The sequence below is a fragment of the Scardinius erythrophthalmus genome (assembly GCF_964197995.2).
Source record: "Scardinius erythrophthalmus genome assembly, chromosome: 19".
In the NCBI taxonomy this organism is placed as follows: Eukaryota; Metazoa; Chordata; class Actinopteri; order Cypriniformes; family Leuciscidae; genus Scardinius; species Scardinius erythrophthalmus.
Genome location: NC_138239.1, coordinates 13,662,942 through 13,688,623, shown reverse-complemented (window position 1 = coordinate 13,688,623; position 25,682 = coordinate 13,662,942). Strand labels below are relative to the sequence as shown.

Here is a 25,682-nt window from a genome sequence, read left to right as displayed (position 1 = left end):
AATAGTTGCATTCTAGTTTTGCACACTATTCTGTAGTGCATTCAAGCTTTGTAATACACACTTAAAAGCATTCGATATTTTAATGCATAAGTTTGTAGTGCACACTATGTGGCATACTTCATTTGTAGTGTGCATTACCATTAACATCAATTTGTTCCTCAAAAAAGACATTCTACCCATCAAGAAATAATTAATAGGCTACTTATGCAAAACGTTTCATGTTCACTCACATTAGGTGAAGACCAGTGTGAAGACCTCCACACATGAAGACCAGTCATCCCGGTAACCTGAAAATAATTACTATTGTTGTACATGGGGGCGAGTCGCCTCAGGAGGGCAGACATGCTGTTTATGCTTTGTAAAGCGATTTGAGCATTGCCTGAAATCACAAAGTAAACATTTATTAGTGACCAACTGCATGACACAGCTGGTACTGGAAAGATCGCGGCACTCATGAGGGGGCGACCCGCCTTTAGAATGAAACAGTTTTATCTAGTAGACTGGCGTGAGTGTAATAGTGTATTCTAGAGTAAATGTCTTTTTAATAATGTTTTAATTTAAATGCTGTTCATTTCTTTATTTGTAAAAACTTTTTAATTAGCAATAAAAAAAATATTGAGTATAGCTTTAAGACTATAGATGTGAGAAGTCCAGCTTTCTACTTCCAAAACACTGGGCGTGGTCGGCGTCCTGTGTCAGGAATGACGCTATCCCATTGGCTGACGCTCTGATGAGTCCACAGCGTTCTAGCATCGCTCTATGGCGCCCACAACACTGAACGTAGCTTTCCCAAGTCCCATAGGCTACAGAAAAGGGCCTTTGATAAATGAAGGCCATGTTTTGAGTTGTTTATTAAAACTCTGAATATGGAGAACACTGTGTACGAACAGCTCCATCTCATACGCCGTTCTTGTGACGCATAATTTATGGGTTCGCTGGGTCGTGAGGAAGAATAAAGAGAATCTTGAGGACTCCAGCTGGATCGATGCACAAACTGGATATTCAGATCGCGTGCATTCCTCCTCGCTAACCGTGCGGAATTAGAGGATGGCTGGAATTGGGAACAGTTCAACATCTGGAATGGGTGACATCATCCAGCTAAATGTCGGAGGAATGAGGTACGCTGACGTCATGACTTCTTTACATAAACTCGGGAGTCAAAACAGTTTTATTTGAGATGAAATGCTGTGCAGCGGCTTTTGACTATGATGTGATGCGATGAGCGCTAATATGTAACGGTAACAACCACGTCTTAAACTACAAAACACATGATTTTGAACTCGTCTTGAACAGGGCCATGAATATTATTACGTTACATAACGGGACCAAGACAATTCAGTTCCTTCATCCCCCGTTTTTACATGTCCTAAAGACTATATCATGATATATCCCCAAACCCTAAAATATCTTCATAATTAAAGAAAAAATGAAACAAAACAAAAAAGTTAACAAAAAAAAAGAAGAAAAAAAAACTTAGAAGATGCCACAATTTCCCCCAAAATACAATGTTTACTTAAATTAATACTATATAAAATTGTGCTTTGCAATAATAAACAATTACAATGACACGTTTTAATTAAAAAACAATATTTTTTATTTGTTTCACTGTCGAAACAATAACTGTAAACTGCATAGATTCAAGCTCATGAATTGAAAGATAAAATAAAAAGAGAAAGAGAAGTGATTGCATCATACATCTTATCTACATGCTTTCAGATTTAGCACATCAAGGCAGACTCTGACATGGATTCCTGACTCTTTCTTCTCAAGGTAAGATAAGATGTTTGAAGCAGAACCACAGCCTTGATCTCCCAAAATGATCACACCAGATATCCTCTTTGTATGCAAATTTGCTAAAGCTCTATCCATTCTTGTTGAACTAATGTAGTCATTATACTATGGACATTGCATAGCTTTGTATAAATGTGTTTTTCCTGCCCAGTTTACTTAGTGGGAGAATATCAACGCTACGGGATGAAACTGGAGCTGTGAGTAGAAATATGTATCATGCTATGATTGACCCAAAGTCCTAAGTTCCATTCGTACCTGTAATTGTGTATAAAAATTAAGAAAACAATAACAACAACAACAAGAAAATACTTAATGCATACTAAAATGTTTGATAAAAATCATTTAAAAGTTTTTCAGATGCAATAAAATTAGAAATGTTTTCCAACTCTGAATCATATATATTTTTTTCCTATAAGATATTTATTGATAGAGACCCGACAGCATTTGCACCTATTTTAAACTTCCTTCGAACTAAAGAATTGGACATGAGGTGAGATATGATATGCATATTTGTTATCCATTTCATATCCAAGAAATATATAGTATCTGTATAGTTTTTTATGTGTGTAATATTCCTGCTTTCTCTGATAGGGGGGTTAACATAAGTATCCTGCGACATGAAGCTGAGTTTTATGGGATTACACCATTAGGTATGGCATAACTGGACTAGACATATCTGTTAAAAACATATTTTTTATGATCACTTGACAGTTGCATCTATGTATAATTCTTGCCTTGTGTTTTTATTTGTCACTGATATGGTTAGTCCGCCGCTTACTGCTTTGTGAAGAACTGGAGCGATCATCGTGTGGAAGTGTGTTGTTTCATGGCTACCTCCCTCCACCAGGTAGGGTCAGAGTAGATCTGTAGAAGAAAGAGACAGTCACAAAACAATCACTAAAACAGTCACCGTTTCTTCCTCTCAGCCAAATATAACTCTAACATCAGTATGTGCCTGGTATTTGTGTCCTTCAGCTCTCCCAGCGAGGAGCAGTGCTGGTGGTCAGGCTGCAGCTGTTGAGGAGCGTTCAGGCCCCAGTGGTGCAGAGGGGGGTTACCTCCGTTCCTGCCCTCAGTCCTCTCTCCCTGGACCCTCTGGGGCAGATGGACCGCAAAGAATGGGTGAGTACAAGCCTTTCAGGGACCAGATGTGGTTTAAAGATGTTTAAAGATGCTGAGTAAAAAACACATGCGTGTAAATATACCACACTTTTATAAAAAATAGAGTTAAAAAGACATGTAAACTAAAATACAAATGTATTTTTGTCTTATATTTATATCATATGATAAACAGTAGTTTAACAATATCACACGAGCAAGAGTAGGCTACAGAAAAGGTAACCCCCCCCCCCCCGGGAAATATCTGGACATTTGTCTGTTTTTCAATAGCAGAACTGTTGTGTGTCTCAGAGCGAATCTCCAGTTTTTAACAAATGGAGTGAGCTTTTGATTCAGTGACCATTCATAAAGATGGCCACTTGCTTTGTTCCTAAAATAATCAGCCTTTTAAATGAATCGGTGGAATGAATGACTGACTTAATGACTCACTCATAACGACAGTGACTTGCCGCAACCTACTGGTGGTTTTAGTTTCATATTTAGAGTATAATTTTAGTTTTTATTCATATTCATGCCTTCATGCCCATAATGTTCTGGCCACAATATAGCCTTAAAGTTAACGTGTAGTTAATTCAAAATTGTATCAAAATATCTATTCACTGTTTTTTTTATCTAACACAATAATGACTTTTAATGATCTTTAATGAATTCTCAGCCATATTTAGCAAGGATGCATTAAGTTGATCAAAAGTGACAGAAGAAATTTATAATGCTATAAATCATTTCTATTTCTAAATAAATCTGAGAAAAAAAAAGAAATTTCCACCAAATATTAAACTGCACAACTGCTATATTTATATAAAATACAAAAATACCCTATATAAATATATATAAATATATATATATATATATATATATATATATATATATATATATATATATATATATCATAATCATCACTGTATAATCAATCACCTTTGATAGAGCTTGATTGTGAGCTCAGATATTCTCGGGTTTTAGTGGAATTTGAAAGCTGTATTAATGTAGCAGTAAAATAGCTGTAGAATTGGATTGGCTATTAGCTGTCTCAATACAGACTGGAGAACAGCATCTGCTCCATTCTGGTATGGACAGACAGAGAGGAGGGGGGTGGGTGTACCATGAAGACAGTATTCCCCTTACACGCAGTAGTGCAGTAGGCAGGGTAAGGTCATTTTAAAAGGCCTTTTATGTCCTCTGTGCCCAGCAGTCATGTGAGAGAATGAAGAGAGAGAAAGAGAGAGAGAGAGAGAGAGAGAGAGAGAGACAGCGAGAACAAGAGTGAGAACAAGTTAACGGACAGGCCTTCTTTTTAACCATTTTATTGCATTTTGGTGCATTTATTTATCACAATGCAAAATATACTGAATATCATATAGAATCCACATCACAGAGAATTTGTATAATACTTGACAGAACAGAAAAAAAAAACAGAAAAAAATAAAAATGTGTTTACAGATGAATTGTTGAAATGGTCTAAAAAGAAAGTTACTATAGTCATTAATAATAGGCAACAGCCAGCAGTTAAAACTCATAAAAATCATAAAATGCTTGTTACTGTATTGTCATTTTTTTTAATGCATAAGCTTGAAACTTTATTAATACATTTTACTATCAGCATTACACTGTCCAATGCCACAGAACTGGAAATGGTGAAAGTTTATGTGCTAATTTCTTATATGAATAATAAATACCTTTAAACCAAAAAAGACAGTGAGCATGATTGAGTTTAATCGGAATTTTTAATTATTGTGACGACATGTAGTTTTATTTGAGTTCAATGTACTACATTTAGACCTACTGGTGTTTAAACATACTGGGTTATTGTTTTGTATTTTTTATGTTGAAATAGGATCACCAGTGGACCCTAGAAAGGTGCTGATTGTGGCTGGCCATCATAACTGGATTGTAGCTGCTTATGCACATTTTGTCATCTGCTACAGGTAAAGCTACATATCAAATGACTTTAAAATATATAATAATAATAAAGGTTATACTCACCATAGGTTGACTGTGATTGTTCTTTAGGATAAAGGAATCATCAGGCTGGCAGCAGGTGTTTTCCAGCCCTTACCTGGACTGGGCCATTGAGCGGGTGGCCCTTAATGCTAAAGTTGTGGGCGGCCCACATGGAGATAAAGACAAGATGGTGGCAGCGTCATCGGAGAGCAGCATTATTTTGTGGAGTATCCAGGACGGAGGGAGCGGAAGTGAAATAGGTGTGAGGACAGAACAGAAATGAAATGCACAGTTGCTCATGTGTGTAGATTTTGTGAGATAATGTTTCTCTGTCTTTGTGAAGGTGTGTTCAGTCTCGGAGTACCCGTTGACTCTCTGTTTTTCATTGGGAGTCAGCTAGTCGCCACCAGTCACACGGGGAAGGTAGGAGTGTGGAACGCCGTCACCCAGCACTGGCAGGTAAAGCAATTCAGATTTTATACTACAACAGTCATGCCGGTTTAATTTCTTTTCATTAACAAGCGTATAATCAGGTTTCATATTTGATTATGTCGTTTGCAATATATCACTTGTACAGGTGCAGGATGTGGTGCCCATCACAAGCTGTGACACCGCCGGCTCCTTTCTCTTGCTGGGCTGTAATAACGGCTCAATTTACTATATTGGTAAGCTGCTTATCTTTTCTCAACTGCAGTGCATTTATTTTTATATGACATGAGTCATTAATGAGATGTAAAACTGTCAGTAACAGAATCAGTGTTGAAAATGTAATTAAAATTGCATAAAGACATCAGTTTAATTAATTTCACATAGTAAATAGGTTACAAACTCATATACAATTCATCATCCAAATGTAGTTCTGTGATCCACGTGTTTGAAGTTTATAAAGTTTTGTCAAATTTTAAAGGGATGGTTCACCCAAAAAATAAAATTACCCTCAAGTTGTTCCAAACCTGTATGAGTTTCTTTCTTCTGTTAAACACAAAAGAAGATATTTTAAAGAATGTTGGTTTAACGGTAGCCATTGAATTCCATAGTAAGAAACAAAATACTATGGAATTAAATGGGTGCCTTCAACTGTCTGGTTACCAACATTCTTTAAAATATCTTCTTATTGTACATGAAATATGTTAAATGAGAAGATGATAAAGGAAAGCCTTAACTAACCTTATTCTCTCCACTCTCAGACATGCAGAAGTTTCCACTGAGAATGAAAGATAATGACTTGTTGGTGACAGAGCTGTACCACGACCCGTCAAATGATGCCATCACAGCCCTCAGTGTCTACCTGACTCCTAAAACCAGTGCGTCCAGTGATGGTTAATTACTCAATGAAGTGTTGGTGAGTCTGATCAGTCACTGATCTCACTGTGTTTGCAGGTGTGAGTGGGAACTGGATTGAGATAGCTTACGGAACCAGCTCAGGGGCCGTGCGTGTCATCGTTCAGCATCCAGAGACCGTTGGATCTGGTCCACAGCTCTTCCAGACCTTCACTGTCCACCGCAGCCCCGTCACTAAGATCATGCTCTCTGAAAAACACTTAGTTTCAGGTACAAACTACACAGGCACTGGACAGTATAATGAAAAATGATGGCGATCTATAATTTTGGCCTTGTTTTGTTGAAGTGTGCGCTGACAATAATCACGTACGCACGTGGACGGTGACTCGGTTCAGAGGAATGATCTCCACTCAGCCAGGATCTACTCCGCTGGCCTCCTTTAAAATCATCTCATTGGAGGAGACAGAGAGCCACAGCAGCTATTCCTCCGGCAATGACATCGGTGAGAGATTTGATTGTAGATTTCCACCATATCAGGAAGTGAAGGTACAAGAAGAACTGAGAAGCTGCTATTTTCCTCCATTGTCCTGTGAGCTGAACTGCTGTTCTAATCATGTGCTGTTTCTATTCAGGTCCATTTGGAGAGCGAGACGACCAACAGGTGTTCATTCAGAAAGTCATTCCCATTACCAACAAACTCTTTGTTCGTCTCTCCTCTACGGGGAAGAGGTACATGTTGAAATCATAGACTGTAAAACAAATATATAGCAGTTGTGCAGCTTGATATTTTGGTGGAAGCTAAGCTATTTTTTCAGATTTATTTAGAAATAGAAATGATTTATAGCATTATAAATTTCTTCACTGTCATTTTTGATCAACTTAATGCATCCTTAATGCTAAATATGGCTGAGAAGTTCATTAAAGATCATTAAAAGTCATTATTGTGTGTAAGAAAAGCATTGAATAGATATTACAAAAAGTAGCTTTAGAAATAAATATTTTGATACAATATTGAATTAACTACATGTTAACTTTTAAGGCTATAATTTGGCCATATCATTATAGACATGAAAGCATGAATGTGAATAAAAAAATAAAATTATACTCTAAATTTGAAACTAAAACTGAGACAAGTTTTTGTGTTGAAATACACATGATATGCAAAATAAGTATCTCATTATTTAGAATTATGAGTGTACTATTAAAAATACCTCAATATCGCTGACGTGGCATTTGATTTAACATGGCCAGTCACTGCTGTCAATTATGATACAAATCTTAGCTAAAATGTATATCATACAATATAACATAAATAACACTTGGAAAAAAAAGAATATTCTAATATATACACACATATATTTCATTGTTAACAGTAGTTTATCTTAAAGTGTCCCTATTACGCTATTTTAAAGTTTCCTAATGTTGTTTTGGAGTCTCCTACAACAGGTTTACATGCATCAAAGGTAAAAAAACTGTTTCATTTTCTCATAATATACATTTGCACATCACCATAATTTCAATGATTCTCAAACGACTCGTCAGATGAATCAATCTCTCTAAATCCCTCCTTTCCGCAAGCTACTCTGCTCTGATTGGCCAGACAGCTCAGTCTGTTGTGATTGGTCTACTGCGTACAGCTTGCGTGTCGAAAACAAAAATGCCCATTGCCAAAACAACGTCAGCTGTCCTGAGGCTTCCTACACCGTAAACTAAACACAATAACGAACAATGATGTCGATTTTACCATATCAATCTGAGCGAGAGTGCAATGATGAAACACTGGAAGTTTTATGTAATAGTGGCCCACAACTGATTAGCAGAAGTATTTCAGTAAGACAGTAATAATGTGAGTTAACCAGTTAGCAGGAGACCACAATATACAACTCAAAACTAAGTATTTTGAACCATCTTTCAAGAGCAAGCGATATGCGAATCCTGCATTGAACTCCGAGATTTGAGAAGCAGTCGTCAGTAAAATAAAAGGAACACAGCAAAAGTTTAGGATTATACTGCTGTGGTATCGTGGTAAAGATGAATTTTAACCAGTTATTCTTCACATGCTCGTCCTTGGGCAGTGAAAAAAAACTGCCTTTCCCTTTACATTGTGCACAGTGTCTTCTCAACATGATGCTGTCCAGTATCCACAGGAATCAGCTGTAGTGTTTGAGGGGGTTACATTTTTCCCTGGTGTCTGTGCGCACAGTAAATGGGCGGGCAATATGCTAATGTTTCGTCTCTATCTGTATTTCAGGATCTGTGAGGTGCAATCTGTAGATGGGACTACAATCACTTGTTTTACAGTGCGGGAGTGTGAGGGCTCGAGCCGCATGGGCTCCAGGCCACGCCATTACCTCTTCACTGGCCATGCAAATGGGAGCATTCAGATGTGGGATCTCACCACCGCCATGGACACAGTCAACAAGAGCCTTGATGATAAGGCTAGGCGTGAGCCAGGTCTGATTATTACTGAACTGGAAAAGAGGTACATCTAAAAAGCCTATTGGATTAAGTTTAAAAAGGATGTTACCTGTTTGCAGAGGTGGGAGGTCCTACTGAGGAGGAGCTGCTGAAGCTGCTTGACCAATGTGATTTGAGCACATCTCGCTGTGCCACGCCCAACATTAGCCCCGCCCCCTCAGTGCTGCAGCACAGCCGGCTGCGAGAGTCCTGCTCCAGGTACTAGAGTCGGAATTATTGGAATAAAACTGCACCACAAGATTTAACTCCTCCATGCCAATTTTGTACAGTATTTGGGGGCTAGATGAAATTTCTAACTGTGCAAATGCTGATTTTGCTGTCATTACGATATTCAAGCTCAAACAATGCTAAAATTCAGCATGTGTGAATAGCTTTGGTACCAAAAAAGTTTACGTTTTATATTTTCATTTATTTGGATTTGACATGAACAGGTCTTAAAATAGCCTATATAGTTCACCAAATAATTTACCCCATAGTGACCACAGCTGTTAAAAGAGCCATACAACTAAATGACTGCTGCTATATTCCTAGTCTTCTTTATGTGAAGGGACCAAGTTTTGGGTGTTTTTCACCCATAAATCTAAATTTTGGATCCCACATGAATTTATTTTGTTAAATTTTATCACATTATGTAATCTTCAATAATATGAGAATATGAGACTTCAAGAGAATGAGAATATGGCTTTAATAGCAATTCAAACATTTGTTTTTTAATTTAAAAGCACACATTTAAAAATTGACAAATGTTTATAGCAGTCACACAAAATCATCCTATATTTCAGTCCTTTCCTCACTGAAAGCTCTCAGATGACTAAGAATATACTGCATATTATGCAAATGCTACTTTTTTACTCCTTTTTGCCCTTTTCGAAGACAGACATGGTCATTATAAACTGTCGTATGGAAAAGATCTACAAAAATATACATTTTAAGTAATATCGTAAGTGAATAATGTAAATAAATAATGACATTCATTACAGTTTTTGGGTGAGCAATTCCTTTAATGTTCTTAATGAATCTTGAGATTAACTTTGTCATCATATCCACTTTATTTTGCTACACGGAAGTAAGCTATTTTCTGTGAATGTGCGATACTTTCGATTCATTAGCTGCTCTATTGGTAAATAATTAGAGGCATAACAAAGTGCAGTAACTATTTGTGCATCAAACCACTGAGTTTATGATTATAACAATATGTTAAAATAATATAGTAAGAAATACCAGTTTGCAATATCAAGCAGCATAACAAACTGTTTTATATAGCTACAAATAACTGGATGACACTGGAAGCCAGACACATTCTGCACCAACTCTTACGTTAAAATACAATATTAGCAATACAATATTTTGTCATTTTTACAGTCTCCAGCTGCAGGCTCAGGAGCCCATCTTTGAGACAGCCACATACGGAGCCCTGCGGCCGTACCGAGAGAGCCCTTTGCTGGCCCGTGCTCGACGCACAGAGAGCTTCCACAGCTACAGAGACTTCCACAGCTTAAACCTCACCAAAGCCCTGCTGGAGAACCATGGACAGTGCGGATCCACCGAGGACGAGATACGCCAGTCCGCGGGGGAGAACAGCACTGAGGACTCGGACAAAAGGAACTCTACCTTGGATCTTTGGGGGTCTAGAGCTTCCGAAACCCAGTCTGCGGCCGCACGTAAACCCCCAGACAGCCCTGGAGACCAGCGACGAAGAGTTCATTTGATGGAGGAGGGGGCTGCGGACTACAGAGCGGAGGGGGGGAGGAAGAAAGCGACATTTGAAGCCAATTTTCTAAGTAGGAAAAAGGCACCTCCGGTTCCACAGCTGAGCCCCCCGTCCACAGCAGCTGATGGAGGGGGCAGCGACTCGTCCAGCACCGCCTCACCCTCGCCAACTAAAGTGGCCACATCCCCACGCCATCGCAAGGGCCCTGACGCTGCATGTGAGTGATGCTTTACTCAGATTTGTCATACACAGAGGTCATACCAAATACAATAATCTCAAGGTATTTCAGAAGAGAAGCGTTTCAGGATGTAGATGTGAATGTTGATCATAAGGTTTGGCAGGATGGCAGCTGGCAGCTAAAAACTCACTGTGTACAGAACTAAAGGGAAAATCCTCCACAGAAATGGCCGCTTGGCTTTTCTTCATGTGTCTTGTTAACTAGTTTAGATTTGATCTGCTTTTTACAAGCTTAAAAATTAGATACATTTGCTTAAAGTTCACTGGAGCAAATAAATAAATAAAAAACTGACTTGACGCAATCAATTTGATTCAACTATTAGAGTTATGGGGCCTCAATTATAAAATCTTGCATAGAAACCATTCTACATTTGGCCTAAGATAATTTCTCAAATGTGTGATTTAGAGAAAAGACTCTCCTCCAGATGTGAAATCTATACATAGCAAACGATCTTGAAATTTTGCGCAACTGAATAGTTTCAGATCTCCGCCTTTTATTGTCATTAACAAGAACACCAGTCCAAATCCTTTACTTGAGAGTGAAGCAAGAATTGCTTAGACTAAATTCACCCTCGTATCATTTAAAACCCATTTCTTACATGGGTCAACAGACGATACGTTTATCACAATGTCTGGGCTGCTCTCTTCCATACAATGAACGCGGATGGAGAGCAGGGCTTCTCCAACTCCTAAAAGATTAGAGAATGTAACAATATAAAAACAAAAGTGGTCCATTCGGCTAATACGTTATAGTCAGAGGACTGTCTGGGGAACAGAATGAAGTTGAAGTTACAATTGAAAGCCTTGTCTTGATAATCTGTGTTGACATCCGAGGTCCTCATTTGCTATCATTGTATGGAAATGATCAGTTTGGATACTCCGCTCCTTTAAACATGGGTTGAAGTACATGCAGGCAGATTTTTGGTAGAGTATTGCTTTAATGGCTTGCTATTTTCTTTTTAAAATGCTACTGTCCACTAACGGTACCTTCAAAACACTATGATGCACTTTATTGTCTGTCTTTACATCCCTTTATAAAGGATTGAAAAGGTGAACTTCAACTAATGATCAGGTTTGAAGTGCAGGTTAGACTCCACTGCTGCTGCCGTTCAAACGGTTTGCTCTCTGTGAACTTTCAGCATGCGTCTGCAGGAGATTTTTTCTTGCTCTATCTATTTTTGGGATTCATTCAGTGCCTTTCGTTAATTAAGATGCCGTGAGAAATCAAAACGGATTTAGCTGTTTTCCTGATGTGAGGGTTGGGTTAGTTGGATTATCCCATTATGCAACTTGTTTAAGTGAAGCCAAATTTACAATTCAGCTCACAGAATAAGACACTTATCAAGAAAAGAGAGAAAAAGGAAAAAGCATGTTTAAAAGACAGCTGCCAGTTTTAAAGGTAATGCACAATTCAAAATAAAAATTTGTACTAATGGATTTTCTCTGTATTTAAAATGCAAATGTCTAAATTAATCAACATGTTGTGAATAATGTCATTACAAAGCATAATTTTATAATTTGCATTTCGACTTCTGTTAATTAAGAATACATGGTAATGGATTATTTATATTTGACATGGACTGATGAGCATGGTCACTTTTCCCCAGCCATTACACTTTGTGTACAGGATATATATCCTACCAGAGAGAAATATACAGTATATCAGTGATACATATCCAATATAGGCTATTAATATAGTTATATGTTGCAAGTGAGATTATTATTTTAATTGTAACTAAATAGAAGCCTTTAACAAAGGATGTACTTACTATGATGGGAATGATGAGATCTCATCAATGCTATGCAATAAGTGTAAACATTTTTTTGACATTAGGCCTCATAGCCTGAAATTGAATTATGAGTAAAAGAAAAGCAGAAAGTTCTTTGGACAACAGCATGAAGCTAGAAAAATGAATGAAAATAATTACCCCTTGGAAAATCTGCATGTTTAACCTGTCAAGTCCTAAAATTATGTTGCTCATAAATCTATCAAATCCTTTTTAAGGATTAAAAAAAGAAAAACTGGTTTGCTGGTGTATTTTTAGAACATTTCTAAAAAGATTCCCATGTCATTTATTTGCTCTCTGATATTTTTCAGTGATGGGGAATATTAAATTGACAAGAGTATGATACTTTATGCTTGCATTCAGAATTAGTCACAACCTGATTTATGTTTTCAGCCTGGATACTGTATGATTTCATCTCCAGGCAAGATGAGTCCTCTTCATTTCAATATGCAGATTAGGTATGTAATATCTAACAAGACCGCTTTATGTTTTATCATATCAAGACTGTTTTATCTTACCTGCTGCGCAGATCATGGTGTGGCTTAAAGAGGAAATTACAGCTCATGCTATATGAAATATGGAAAGAAATATGTGAAAATGGTACAGTACATGCACTGCAGATTGGAACTCAGCTTCTGTACATCTCCAGTGGCACAATAAAGTAACCAAATAGAACTGACTCTTTGCTTTTTTTAATAAGTATGGAAACATCAACATTACAAGCACAACTTTTTTACATTTCACAACTTAGATCAATGATTGTCCATATATAGGAGCACTTGTTCCATCGTACAAGACACAATAACCACACAAACCTCTGATTAAACTTAGCGTAAGCTGCTTTACAAAAAAATAAAAATAAATTATTGCAACAATAAATAATACTGACCATCTTTTAAAAAAAAACACATGTAAAAATATGATTTTTTAGGATAGTGCCATTTAAGTGCCAAATAATAATAACGTGTATAAATATATTCACACTTGACAGGTTTAAAACAACCTATGAAAAACATCCACATGTGACATTGATGAACATTTTTGCAGTTTAACTTGACATTTAAGACACTTTGTCCATTGGCATCATCACAGTTGCGTACACACACTACTGCTCAGTCTAGCAGGCACAACACCACGTTAGCTGTCATTTCCATTAACTCTTTCCCCGCCATTGACGGACTTTTCCAGCTTTCCTTGTTTTCACTCTTATACGATAGGGGGCGCTATTACGCATCTTCTAAAGGGGTACTGAAGTTCCGGATCAAAACACAGGCAAAAAGAAGCAGAAACAAGCGATAAAAGCATTGCTTTAGCACCAGGGTTCTAAATTAACTTTTTTGATCACCAGCCAATGTGGCTGGTAACTTTCTAAAGTTACCAGCCAATCAGAATATCCACTAGCCAAATTTTTTTTTTTTTTTTTTTTTTTTTTAGTAGGCTACATGTGGCAATCCTGACAATACATGATGACATTATTGTGATCAAACACTAGCCATTCACGACCCGTTAGCCATTTGGCATTTTCTTTTCTTAGTTTCTCTGTCGATACCCTCCTCATCCCCTGCCTCGTTCCTCTTCTCGCCCCCAGAAGTCTGTCCCAAGTACCACTGCCGCATTTCGTTTAATACTTTACTAGCCAACTCCGTTTGTCTTATTTCTTGTGTTTTCTGTGTCCATTCGTTTCCATGGTTTCTCGCAAACTTTAGGCTAAAGAAAACTTAGAAAAAAGTTTCTGTAATTAACAGAAGAAAGACAATATAAGTTGCACTGTATTTTCCACAAGTGTAATGGCTGCCGACATTAACAGACAATTTTGCAAAAAATAAAAAAATAAAACCAAAAATGTTCCGTCTCGCCTCCGTGTTCGGCGATCAGGTTTCATTCTCTCGCAGCTAGTAACTTCACGAGCGTGTCTTTTCCGCGCCGTTCTCTTCCGTGTGTGTGTGTGTGTGTGTCGGCGCGCTGCGCTCTCTGCTCAATGTTCTGCACTGTCGTTAACGGCCCAAATGCTCGAATCATGTACCGATTGACGATCAGGCACTTGAAAAGCGTGAAATTTAGAGGTGGATAAACGCAATTTAGAGGTGGATAAACACACCTCTAAATTGGTGGATAAAAACACCACACATTTAGAGGTGGGTAAACGCTATTTCCAAATTTTGGGAGGTGCGTAAACGGCGTTTACCTGCGTTTAGCCTCCACTACATCCCTGCATGTAATGCCTCATGCATCACCGGCCAAACTGGCTAGTAAGTTTTTATTAACACCCGCCAAAATGAATTTTAACCCGCATTTGGCGGGTTGGCGGGTGTTAATTTAGAACCCTGTTTAGCACGTTGTAGTCTTTAAAAAAAAAAAAAAAAAAAACACGCAATTTTCTCAGCTTTCTCAGTTTGTTTAAAACCAAAAGCTCTGTATTTTCTTTTGATATATGGTATGTTCAGATATTTATACAACAAAATATTCTAGGGGCCATGAAAGTTTTGTGCTTTTTTTTTTTATGCTGGCAGGGAAAGAGTTAATACAGATAGTCTAGGTCTAGGATGTGTCTACTGGATTGATTATCTTCCTCATTCATGTGTCTGTAGAGACAGAAGAAATGGACTTCCTCTCTATGTTGGCATGAATAATTTGGAGACTCAGGTCATTAATACTTTATGATTGCGGTAATATTTCATAGCTACACAGCCATTCATAAGACTCCATTTAAAGCTATAATACTACAGTGCTATTTTAAGAACAGTTTGCTTCCTCTCTGCATCAATGCTAAGCACATTTTACAGCAAAGATCATCTATGTCCGATAATATGTACAAGTATGAAATCAGACTAAACTAAATTTCAATAGAAGTATAGTTTCAGATCAATTCAGTCTATCATTTAAGTTGTTACCTCTCCAAACTTATTTTTTTTAGGTGTATGCAATAATTATTATTATTATTTTATTTTTTTGAGGTGGCATCAGTGGTAGTGGTCTCACTTGACGCTCTACATAAGACATACGTAACCAAAGGGGGGTGGGGGGTTAGGTATTAAGAATCATTTCGATAACTTTTTTAATGTCCCATTGGAAAAAGGTCATAAGAGTTTTGGGCGACATGACGAGGGGTAAATAATGCCAATTTTCAGTTTTGCAAATGATCTGCAGAAGGTGAAACTCGACTGGATTTAAAAATGTCACTGGTAATGGATTTTGTACCTCTAACAATACCGCAAGATAGTTATAAAAGATAAAAAAAAAAAAAAAAAACTTTTGGGAAATTCTATTTAAAATACACTTAGCTTAAGAAAAATCAAGTTTGAATGGGCATTACGCTTCTGGGGCCAGATTCATAAAACATTCCTAAGAACAAAATTCTTCTTAACTGCTATTTTGTTCTTATTTTCTAACTTAAGAAAAAAGATAAGAATAATTCTATTCCCCAAAATTCCTTTTTTCTTATGGTTGTTTTTAAGATTAATTGATTGAATTGCACTTAGGAACATTCTTACGAACTTCTTAGAATTTATCTTAAGAATTTTCTTGTGAATCCAGCCCCTGGGTCTATGAGGAAAAAAATCAAGGCTTGTGAGTGTGTGAAACCCTGAAAATATGATATATACAAAAAGACTTTCTTTAAAACAAAATAAAAGGAATATAAGCACGTAGTAACGTAAATAAGTCATTCTATGCTTAATATGGAAGCAATGAAGTCAGAGGTAGTCAATATGGGTGTTTGGTGTTTTAAGCCCCCAACAGCGCCTTCCAGGCAGCGAGGGGATGGGTAGGTTTAAGGTTGAGGGTAGGGTTAGCTGCCTCTAAGGAGCCATTGGGGGATTAAAACACCATCGAGCGTCAATATGCACTTGCACTTACACTAACACATCTCTGACAAATAATAAAAAATTCCAGCATTATGAAAAACAGATCTTTTCCTGTTACATTCCACTATGTTTTATCATGGACAAACCAATATACTATCACTGCCATATTTTATGGTTGTAAATATGAAATTCACTCATCTGCAGAATAAGTTGGAGAAGAATTCTATTCCCAAGGACGTTCTCCGTATGAAGGCTTTACAAGTGAGTGTCTGTAAACATGGTTTGCTCCTTCTTCACTGAGCTGTAGCTTTTAATAGTCTCCCCAAACTCCTCATCACCCACATACTGCAAAAAGATAATAGTCATCATCAGCTATGACAAATCCTTATCCAGGCAAAATGACTAAAACTGAACAGAACAAGTACATGTAAATGCAATGTTGTTTGCTAGAATTGGACTTTTTACATGACACATTCTCACTGTACTATGTCTGGAATACTTGATTCTGATTGATCAGTTGTGGTATTCTTCTGTTATATGTTAATTCATATTTTTGTAAAATGTCTACTGTACTGTATAATTGAACGTTGTCTCTGACAACCAATTTTCTACATTACCGTTCAAGTCGGTATGATTTTTTTAATGATTTTGAAAGAAATCTCTTGTCCACCAAGGTTGCATTTATTTGATACAAATACAGTAAAAACAGTAACATTATGATATATTATTAGTTAAAATAAGAGTTTTATAAGTTTAAAATGTTTTGACTATGTTTTAAAATGTAATGTATTCATGTGATGCGAAGCTTATTTTCAACATCATAACTCCAGTCTTCAGTGTCACATGATCCTTCAGAAATCAATCTAATTCGCTGATTTGCTGCTAAATAAACATTTATTATTATTAATGTTAAAAACTGCTGTGCTGCTTAATATATTTGAGGAAATCGTGATATGTTTTTTCCCCTAAGATCTTAGATTAAAAGAAAGTTAGAATGAACAGCATTTAAATGAAATAAAGTTTTTGTAAAAATGTCAAGTCTTTAGTTTTACTTAAATGCATCCCTGCTGAATGAAAGTATTACATTCTTAATACTGAAAATTGATTTTGATTTACTCAGTCATCCTAGGTGTATCTGACATTCTTCTTTCAGACGAATACAATCGGAGTTATATTAAAAAAGTCCATAAAAGTGCATATGTGACCCTGGACCACAAAACCAGTCACATGTCACACGGGTATATTTTTGGCAACAGCCAACAATACATTGTATAGGTCAAAATTATCGATTTTTCTTTTATGCTAAAAATCATTAGTATATTAAGTAAAGATCATGATCCATGAAGATATATAGTAAATTTCCTACCTTAAATATAATCAAAAATGTATTTTTGTGAGTGGATGCAGCACAATCGCGAACATAAATGGACAACTTTAAAGGCGATTTTCTCAATATTTAGATTGTTTTTGCACCCTCAGATTCCAGATTTTCATTCATTTCAAATATTGTCCTATGCTAACAAACCATACATCAATGGAAAGCTTATTTATTCAGCTTTCAGATGATGTATAAATCTCAATTAAAAAAAAAAGACCCATAAGACTGGTTTCGTGGTTCAGGGTCACATATATCCATGATAAAAGTGCTCCACACAGCTCTTGGGGGTTAATAAAGGCCTTCTGAAGCGAAGCGATGCGTTTGTATAAGGAAAATATCCATATTTAAAACTTTACAAACTGTAATCTCTAACTTCCGCTAACTGTCGTACGTGCGCTGGAACGCAAGTCTCTCGTGAACGCACGTACGACAGTTAGCGGAAGTTAGAGATTACAGTTTGTAAAGTTTTTAGATGCACTTTTCTGGACTTCAAAACAGAAACAGCCATTCACTGCCATTATAAAGCTTGGAAGAGCCAGGACATTTTTTAATATAACACCGATTGTATTCGTCTAAAAGAAGAATGTCAGATACACCTAGGATGACTTGAGGATGAGTAAATCATGGGCTAATCTTCATTTTTGGGTGAACTATCCCTTTAAAAAGAAAACCTTTGAACGGTAGTGTGCATATTTATCATATCACTCTGTATAATACAACATTTGCTCTCAAATCAATAATATCATATAAATGTATTTATTTGTAAAGTAAGCAGGGTAGTGTACCATTTAAATGTTTTTTTCTTGTAAAGGTGATACAAAATCTTTCCATGTCATCCCTTATGAGTAATAATATAATTATTATTATTATGAGACACTATCTCACCATTCCGCTGTCAGTGCCGTGCAGATCAGCGTCCCATGATTTCTTATCTTGAGTGTCGATCAGCTGACTAACACTCCGATGCAAGGAATTCTGGGAATAGGCATGGCTCAGCTGGCTCTGGCTGGGAACGCGCAGCACAGACATGCTGGCCTGATAGCTGAGGTTGCTGGTGCCTCCGATCTTAGTGTCAGTCAAACCCTGATATATCAATATGAAGCACAAACACCCACATCACTGCACATTCAGTCTCTCAAACACGTGCTGCAGCGAGTCACTTAGGAAAAGATGAGCAAACAAGAGGTTCACAACAACCCAACTATACACATTCTGCATGCAATGCCAGTCAACTGCAAAACAAAGTCCAAAACATAACGGAAATTGTATGAAATAGAATCACACATGAAAAGAGACTAGATTGCTTGTTCATGCAAAAGTGCAAATGCCACAAAAGACATTCATGTCTGTAGTATAAATACTTAGGTATTTGTAATTAGTATAAGAAAGAGTTTCCTTAGCAAGTACCACTAATGAAGAAAAGGGCAAAACATGCCAATGCAGCAGGCCATGGTGATAATCTATTCCTGAAAACATCTCAGAGAGCTTGTACCTCAGTGTGCATGGCAAAGCGCTTTAGTGTTATACTGCAGGTGGAGTCCGGTATATTGTCAAACTGGGAAGAGGAGAGAGAGAGAGGAGTGCGCTTACCATCGGTGCATCGGGCTGAAGCAGAGCAGTAGAAGCATGATTAGAGCAGAGTTCAGAGGAAGGGCTCTGGAGCAGATCAAAAACAGACAGCAGATTCAAAGAGAAAGGCCACAGTTTAAAGGTTGGGAGTGTATATAGGAGCATACAGTATATTTAGTTCACACGCTCTGCTCTTTCCCACGAGTCATTGAGGAAGTTTTCATGTTCTGAATTGAACACTAGCTGGCTGCTTATTAAATATTGCTCAGTATGCACTCTATACTGCCTACTGTTTTTTTAAATAGTATGTGAAACAGAATTCATGTAACGACAAACGTGATTTTTGTCACATGACCTTATCAGATTGTATGCTTAATTCAGCTTCCACTTATAAATATGGGTGAATTATGCATGCCAACTCAATGTTTGTGTAAAACAGTTATATATCTATCTTAAAATTCGAGCAGTTAAATAATGAGTCAAGCAAGACCTCCTGAGAAAACCAGGTTGCTGCTTGAAGAGGTGTTAGTGAGGCCAGCAGGGGGTGCTCACTCTGTGGTCTGTGTGGGTCCTAAAACCTCAGTGTATACTGTCAAAGAGCACCGTCCTTCGGATGAGATGTTAAACCGAGGTTCTGACTCTCTGTGGTCATTAAAAATCCCATGGCACTTCTCGTAAAGAGTAGGGGTGTAACCCCCGGTGTCCTGGCCACATTCCCTCCAATGGCCCTTGCCAATCATGGCCTCCTAATAATCCCCATCCACTGAATTGGCTCTATCACTCTCTCTCCTCTCCACATATAGCTGGTGTGTGGCGAGCGCACTGGCGCCGTTGTACTGTGGCTGCCGTCGCATCATCCAAGTGGATGCTGCACACAGGTGGTGGTTGAGGAGAGACTCCGACATGATTGTAAAGCGCCTTGGGTGTACAGTAGTACATCTGAAAGCGCTATATAATGCCTCATTCATTCGGGTCGGTAAGATTTTTAAATGTGCTTGAAAGAAGTTAAGCTCCTCACATCTGAATTTATGTTTAAAATACAGTAAAAACAGCAATAATGTGAAATATTATTACAATTTAAAATAAATGTTTTCTCTGTTAATATATTTGAAAATGTAATAATCTTATCATTAAGAATATAGATACAAAAATAAAAAAATTCTGTGGAAAACGTGACGCATTTTTCCAGGATTCTTCAAAAGAACAGCATTCATTCAAATAGATATCTTTTGTAACAGTATACATGTCTTTACTGTCACTTTTAATACGTCCTTGCTGAATAAAAGTATTAATTTCTTTAAAAAAATCGTATTGACCCTAATCTGTGAACAGTAGTTTATAAGAGTAAGAGTAGTATGCTAATCTGAACATGGTTATAGCGTCCATGACTATGACATTGCCTCTGTCATTGTCTCCATCACCATACAGTAGCAGTGGGAAGAGAAGAGTTAGCACTCCCTCTTCTGGACATCTGAAGGAAACGCATGTTGCAGCTGTGAGTGGTAAACATCTGAAAAATAATCTGTAACTTTTGTGTTCCACTTCTATAATTTAACATACACCTTTATGAAATGATTACAATTTGTAGAATGTTACCATTAAGAAAAAAATAGCTTTTTTTCAGTCTCTCACCAAATAGGAGTCATTAGGCGGATACTTGGTGCTTCTCCTCTGCAGGGGCACTATTGGAGGTCTCTCTCTGATGAAGGGAGGCTTGCTCAGGGCTCTTCTCAGCACCAGACCCATTATCAGAGCCAGCAGAAGCAGACCCAGGAACGCCATAAGAATGATGAACCATAACTCGTTATAGATCTTGTATTCAGCCCCATACAAACCTGTTTTACCTCCAGAACTGGACTCCACTGCATCTGTGGGCAACAAGTGAGATGCTTAGATTAGTAAAAACAGAGAAAGAATAAAATAACAATAATAATACAAATATTTGTCTTAAATGGGGAGAGTTTAGCAGCTATTCCACAGCTTACTCTCAATAATACTGAATAAAAGAGGAAATTATTTTATTAAAGTAAAATGAGATATAGATTAACATGACTACCAGTACTTTCGTATTACCTTGCAACCTTTTGCATTGTCATTAAAATATATTATAATTATATAAATAATTGTCAAATTATACATTGCATATTTGCTGCAAATGACATGAAACCACACCCATATTTACAGTAAATACAGTATGTTCCTCATATTTTCATTTTGGTAACTTAATGCCAGGAGCGTTTCACCACATGAAGTTCTGGAGGTTCGAAAGTAGTAAAAAAACGTCTGCAGCGAGGGTGTTTTTAGTTGCATCCAGTGTGACTTTTTACCATTTATTTACACGACAAAACCACTATAGTGTACGGAGCTTCAATGAGCACTATGAGTTTGCAACACTGATACTGGCACAGGAACAGCTCGGCTCAGACAGAATGGAGACATTGCTCGCTTTTTCCAATCACTTTCACCTGCCAGGCCTGAGTAAACATACCTATACCAGTGGCCGTATTGTATTTAATGACAGGAGAGCTGGCGCTGCCGCTGTCAGTGGTGCAGGTAACTTGAAATGCAAAGGCTAAAGTGAAAAGAGACAGGAGAGATGATGAGAGAGGGGACACTAGTAAGACAGAAAAAAGTCTGGCTCGCCTATGGGCCAAATCAGACCCAGCCCGAGGTCATAGTAGAACCATAATTGTCATACTTTTATCAGAAGTGCGTGGGATGTGCAGTGAACTGTGGAAGCCGCTGTAGATGCGCAGGTTGTTCTCGGTTAGACTGTACTCTTCCAGAGGCCCGTTCAGAGAGAAAGAACCACTCCAGTCCAAAAACACATTGGTAAGGTTACTCTGCACCACAAACGGCTCCTTATACTGAGGAGCTACAAAGAAACCAGAGAGGGGTTTGATTAATGTGCCATAAAGAGTAGAAATAATTTTTCAAGAATTCCAGATGGTAAAAGGTATGACTGGGAGTGCATGTATAATTTCCGTTAGCAACAAATAATCAGAGCCACACATTACTTCGAGTCCCGAACAGGAGCGAGTCCTTACGTTCTTTGAGTGTGGTGATGGAGACCCAGTCAGACACAGTGCTGCCCATGTTATTGTAAGACACCACACACAGCTCATAGTTGGCATAGGGCAGTAAGCCAGTGATGTTGAAGCTTTGCCCCATCCCAAAGAACTTGATTTCCACCGGGCCAATGGCACAAGGTACAGGTACCGGCTGCAGAGGCTGAGGACAAGATGATCGCATGTGGAGCTCGCAGCTACAGTAGTGAATGGGGGACAAATATTTATGCTTTAGTTTTCATTAATACACTTCTATTCAAAAGTTTGGGGTCATCACGATTTTTTAAGAAATTAATAGTTTTATTCAGCAAGGACAGATTCAATTAATCAAAAGTGACACTAAAGACATTTCTAATGTTACAAAAGATTACTATAGTACTTTAAATAAATGCTGTTCTTTTGAATATCAAGGAAACCTGACAAAAGTTTCCAGAGAAATATAGCACAACTGTTTTCTACAATGATAGTAATAAATGTTTCTTAAGCAAAAATGTTTCTAACCCTAACCCTAACCCTAACCCTAAGCAGTAAATCAAATATTAGAATGTTTTCTGAAAGATTAGGAAGACTGGAGTAATGCCTGCTGAAAATTCAGCTTTGCCATGAGAGAAATGAATTACATTTTGAAATATATACAAATATTTAACTATTATTTTAAATTTCAATACTAGTTCACAATATTACTATTTTGCAAAATTGCCTCGTGAGCATAAGACAAATATCAGCCACAACTATGTCATTCAGATGTTGTGATGACCGAAATGGTCTTCACAGTGAAGTGGGTAATAATTTCTATGCTGTTAGTGGCATCACATGGAATTGCAAGAGTAATTAGCTCTTTAAACACTTCCTCGTTCTGCCTTAGGACATAAAAACGACATAGTCCCACCTCAAACGCATGCCATCATTGGTTGTTGTGTTGCTATGTCAAACTGCTCGAACAAAGAAAACAATGTTTTCATGTTTTGAATACCTGACAAAATAATTTAACATGGTAGAAATCACATACCTCAGCTTTAACTATTAATATTGGCTTTTACCACCGATTCAGAATTAGTGATTATATTATCATGCAAATTAAAAAAAAAAAATTCTATGAGATCCGCACCTCTCAATAATCCCATTGGGTTGAAGAGGCATGTCCCACGCTACCCGAGCTGAGCGGGAGGTGAGGGCGACTGTATGTGGCGGGGACTGCTGGGCCGGGGCAGAGGCCTGGGTGCGGAGCTCACTCAAGGGGCCTCGGCTGCAGCACAGGAAACAGGTGCAGGCTTCCACGCCGACAGAATACACCGTAAAAGGCCTAAGACCATGGAGAGTCTGCTGTTGGGAAGTACCCTCAGACAGCTACACACACAGATATGAAAGAGTTAAAACTCTATTAATATACATTCTTAGTTCTTTATATATGTATAAGAATATGTATACTGTATATTGTGTACCAGCTGGTACGAGTCCTTGTTTTGTGTGAAGACTCTGTAGAGGCTGACAATGCCGTTTGGCTTGTTAGGTGGGCTGATGTCCACCACAGCTGAGGTGGCGTGGATGTGCAGGAACTTAAGCGGGCTCATCCCCTCTGGAGGAGCTGGACCTGTGTGACCTTGAGCCCAGGGGCTTCCAGCGCGACCTGCTGAGTTTACAGCCCACACCTAGATGGCCAAAGTTAAACAACACAACACATGAAATCAGGGATTTATGCTGAACAACATTCATTAAAATCATATATATATATAATTCTTCTTAATAATAATAATAATATCAAAACAAAATCATTATTATAAAATCAAATAATAATAATGCTTCATGGTTCAGAATATGCACAAATTATATATATATAAAAATGTCTTATTTTAATTGACATTAAAGGGGCAATTCACGGTTGACAAGATGGGCTTATGAATGAAGGTGATGTGACGAAACTGACGCTGGTAGGTTATGTGATAATGACAACATGGCGGATGTAGTACGTCCCGATTATATTCATACTACACACATTCATACTATATAGAACATACTTTTTTAATGGTTTACATATACTACGGACATTGTAACAATTCAAAGCTGGTTGAAAATCCGTGAACTTATCCTTAAAGGCCGTGACACACTAAGCCGATGTCAAAGAACTAGCGGCGATGAAAGCCGATTGTGTTGTCTGGGCCACAAAGCTGTGCTTGAACACACCGCAAAGACTACAGCCGACTGCCAACTAACATGTGTGTTTTAGGCCTGCGTGTAAGGTATCAAAAGTCTAAATTCGTCATTCAAAAAGCGCAACCGAAACTAGGACTGCAGATATACAAACCGTAAACAAAGCAGCGCTTGGCAACCATTTTGAAAATCAATCATGCCGATTACTTTCTTCAATCCCAACAGATGCTCACTGACGGACTGACGGAGGTCGACAGACGACCGTCGGTTTGGTGTGTTATGGCCCTTAAATGTTATATACATTTATGTTATATATAAATTTCTCTCTTTTTTACTACCTGCTAGACCACAGCGCCAACATGTAGCATAGTTTTTCCTCTGCTGTTTGCAACAGAACAAACCTACTACCATTTTTTGGGTCGTAACTCACCAGTTGAGACCGACTGGTATAGATGTGCATGAGAAAACGAAGGAACTTTATTATGCAAAGCTACAGGTGAGTGTACTGAGATGCCTTGTGGTCTCTCTAACACCTACAGGGCTGATATAAGACCGGATCTGATACAGACACCGGCTCTGAAGTGGCCCAGCAGACAGAATGGAGACTCGGCACCATCCTACTCTTGAAGAGGAGTCACCTTCACCTGATGGACCCACCTGGCGCCTTTTGCAAAAGGAAACTACCCATTCAACTACTTTGAGGAGTCAGTAGTCTTGCACTCTCTAAGCCCTGCAGTCGTTAATAGCCAAAACATCAGCATCCATTACAGAATCACTCCGGCCTGAATCTACATGAAAATTAAATTTCACCTTCATCAAGAAGTAAATGAACACATGGAAAGGTGAAGTAATCTTATTTACTAGACGAGCTGTTTGTATAATTACACAGGAAGAGTAGGAAAAGGTCAGCTGGGGTCACTATTTGCATGGGTAAGTAATTTGTAGATTGTCAGTTATAATAGAGGCGGCAGATGGATGTTCCTGTGGATAGGGTTAAATTAGCCTCAATAATAGGCAATTACACCGTGATCAATCCAGATGATAGATCTAAGTGGCAATACGCACAGACTGCACGAGGCACCGGCTGATTTCACATTCCCATCCGAAGCCGTTCCACTGCCAAACCGGCGACGACTAGACGTGTTGGAGCGCGAGTGGGTGACGGAGGTCTTGTGGGGTGACAGAAGAGAAGGAGGGCAGTCACGGAAACAGCCTCTTGTCACCCAAAGAGAGAAAAGGTCACGTTGGCAGGAAGACAGTGAGGAAGAAAGAGTGACACTTTCGTGTGCGTGTGGCCAAAAGCGGCGTTATGAATGACACGGGACAAAGAAGTGCGATAACCTTAATTTCTCACTGATAAATCATTCCGATTCC

General features: G+C 38.0%; 2 protein-coding genes across 2 annotated transcripts in view; one reads left to right on the top strand and one right to left on the bottom strand.

The window, feature by feature from the left end:
- The first annotated feature begins 738 nt into the window (after positions 1 to 738).
- Positions 739 to 13,017, top strand: kctd3 (potassium channel tetramerization domain containing 3). Its single transcript, XM_081347665.1, has 19 exons — positions 739 to 1,118; positions 1,717 to 1,770; positions 1,943 to 1,988; positions 2,208 to 2,281; positions 2,383 to 2,441; positions 2,558 to 2,638; positions 2,767 to 2,913; positions 4,742 to 4,832; positions 4,918 to 5,108; positions 5,192 to 5,307; positions 5,426 to 5,513; positions 6,036 to 6,152; positions 6,229 to 6,399; positions 6,476 to 6,631; positions 6,762 to 6,858; positions 8,381 to 8,583; positions 8,667 to 8,805; positions 9,970 to 10,535; positions 12,736 to 13,017. Exons 1-19 carry the CDS (start codon positions 1,048 to 1,050, stop codon positions 12,798 to 12,800), a joined length of 2,532 nt encoding a protein of 843 aa, XP_081203791.1. The 5' UTR covers positions 739 to 1,047; the 3' UTR covers positions 12,801 to 13,017.
- A 3,383-nt stretch (positions 13,018 to 16,400) lies between these two features.
- ush2a (Usher syndrome 2A (autosomal recessive, mild)) overlaps positions 16,401 to 25,682 on the bottom strand; it is a gene marked incomplete at both ends in the record, with an annotated part of 211,764 nt that continues 202,482 nt past the window's right edge. Inside the window, 9 exons of the mRNA XM_081394329.1 lie at positions 16,401 to 16,490; positions 18,409 to 18,606; positions 19,114 to 19,179; positions 20,725 to 20,960; positions 21,581 to 21,664; positions 21,791 to 21,967; positions 22,140 to 22,357; positions 23,269 to 23,507; positions 23,603 to 23,809. Coding sequence (XP_081250455.1) covers positions 16,401 to 16,490; positions 18,409 to 18,606; positions 19,114 to 19,179; positions 20,725 to 20,960; positions 21,581 to 21,664; positions 21,791 to 21,967; positions 22,140 to 22,357; positions 23,269 to 23,507; positions 23,603 to 23,809 — 1,515 coding nt within the window. The remainder of the gene's footprint in view (positions 16,491 to 18,408; positions 18,607 to 19,113; positions 19,180 to 20,724; positions 20,961 to 21,580; positions 21,665 to 21,790; positions 21,968 to 22,139; positions 22,358 to 23,268; positions 23,508 to 23,602; positions 23,810 to 25,682) is intronic.

Coding starts and splice junctions, on each gene's coding strand:
- kctd3 (XM_081347665.1), top strand. CDS start 1,048: ATGGCTGGAATTGGGAACAGTTCAACATCTGGAATGGGTGACATCATC. Junction 2,442..2,557: donor TTATGGGATTACACCATTAG/GTATGGCATAAC, acceptor TGATATGGTTAG/TCCGCCGCTTACTGCTTTGT. Junction 2,914..4,741: donor AGATGGACCGCAAAGAATGG/GTGAGTACAAGC, acceptor ATGTTGAAATAG/GATCACCAGTGGACCCTAGA.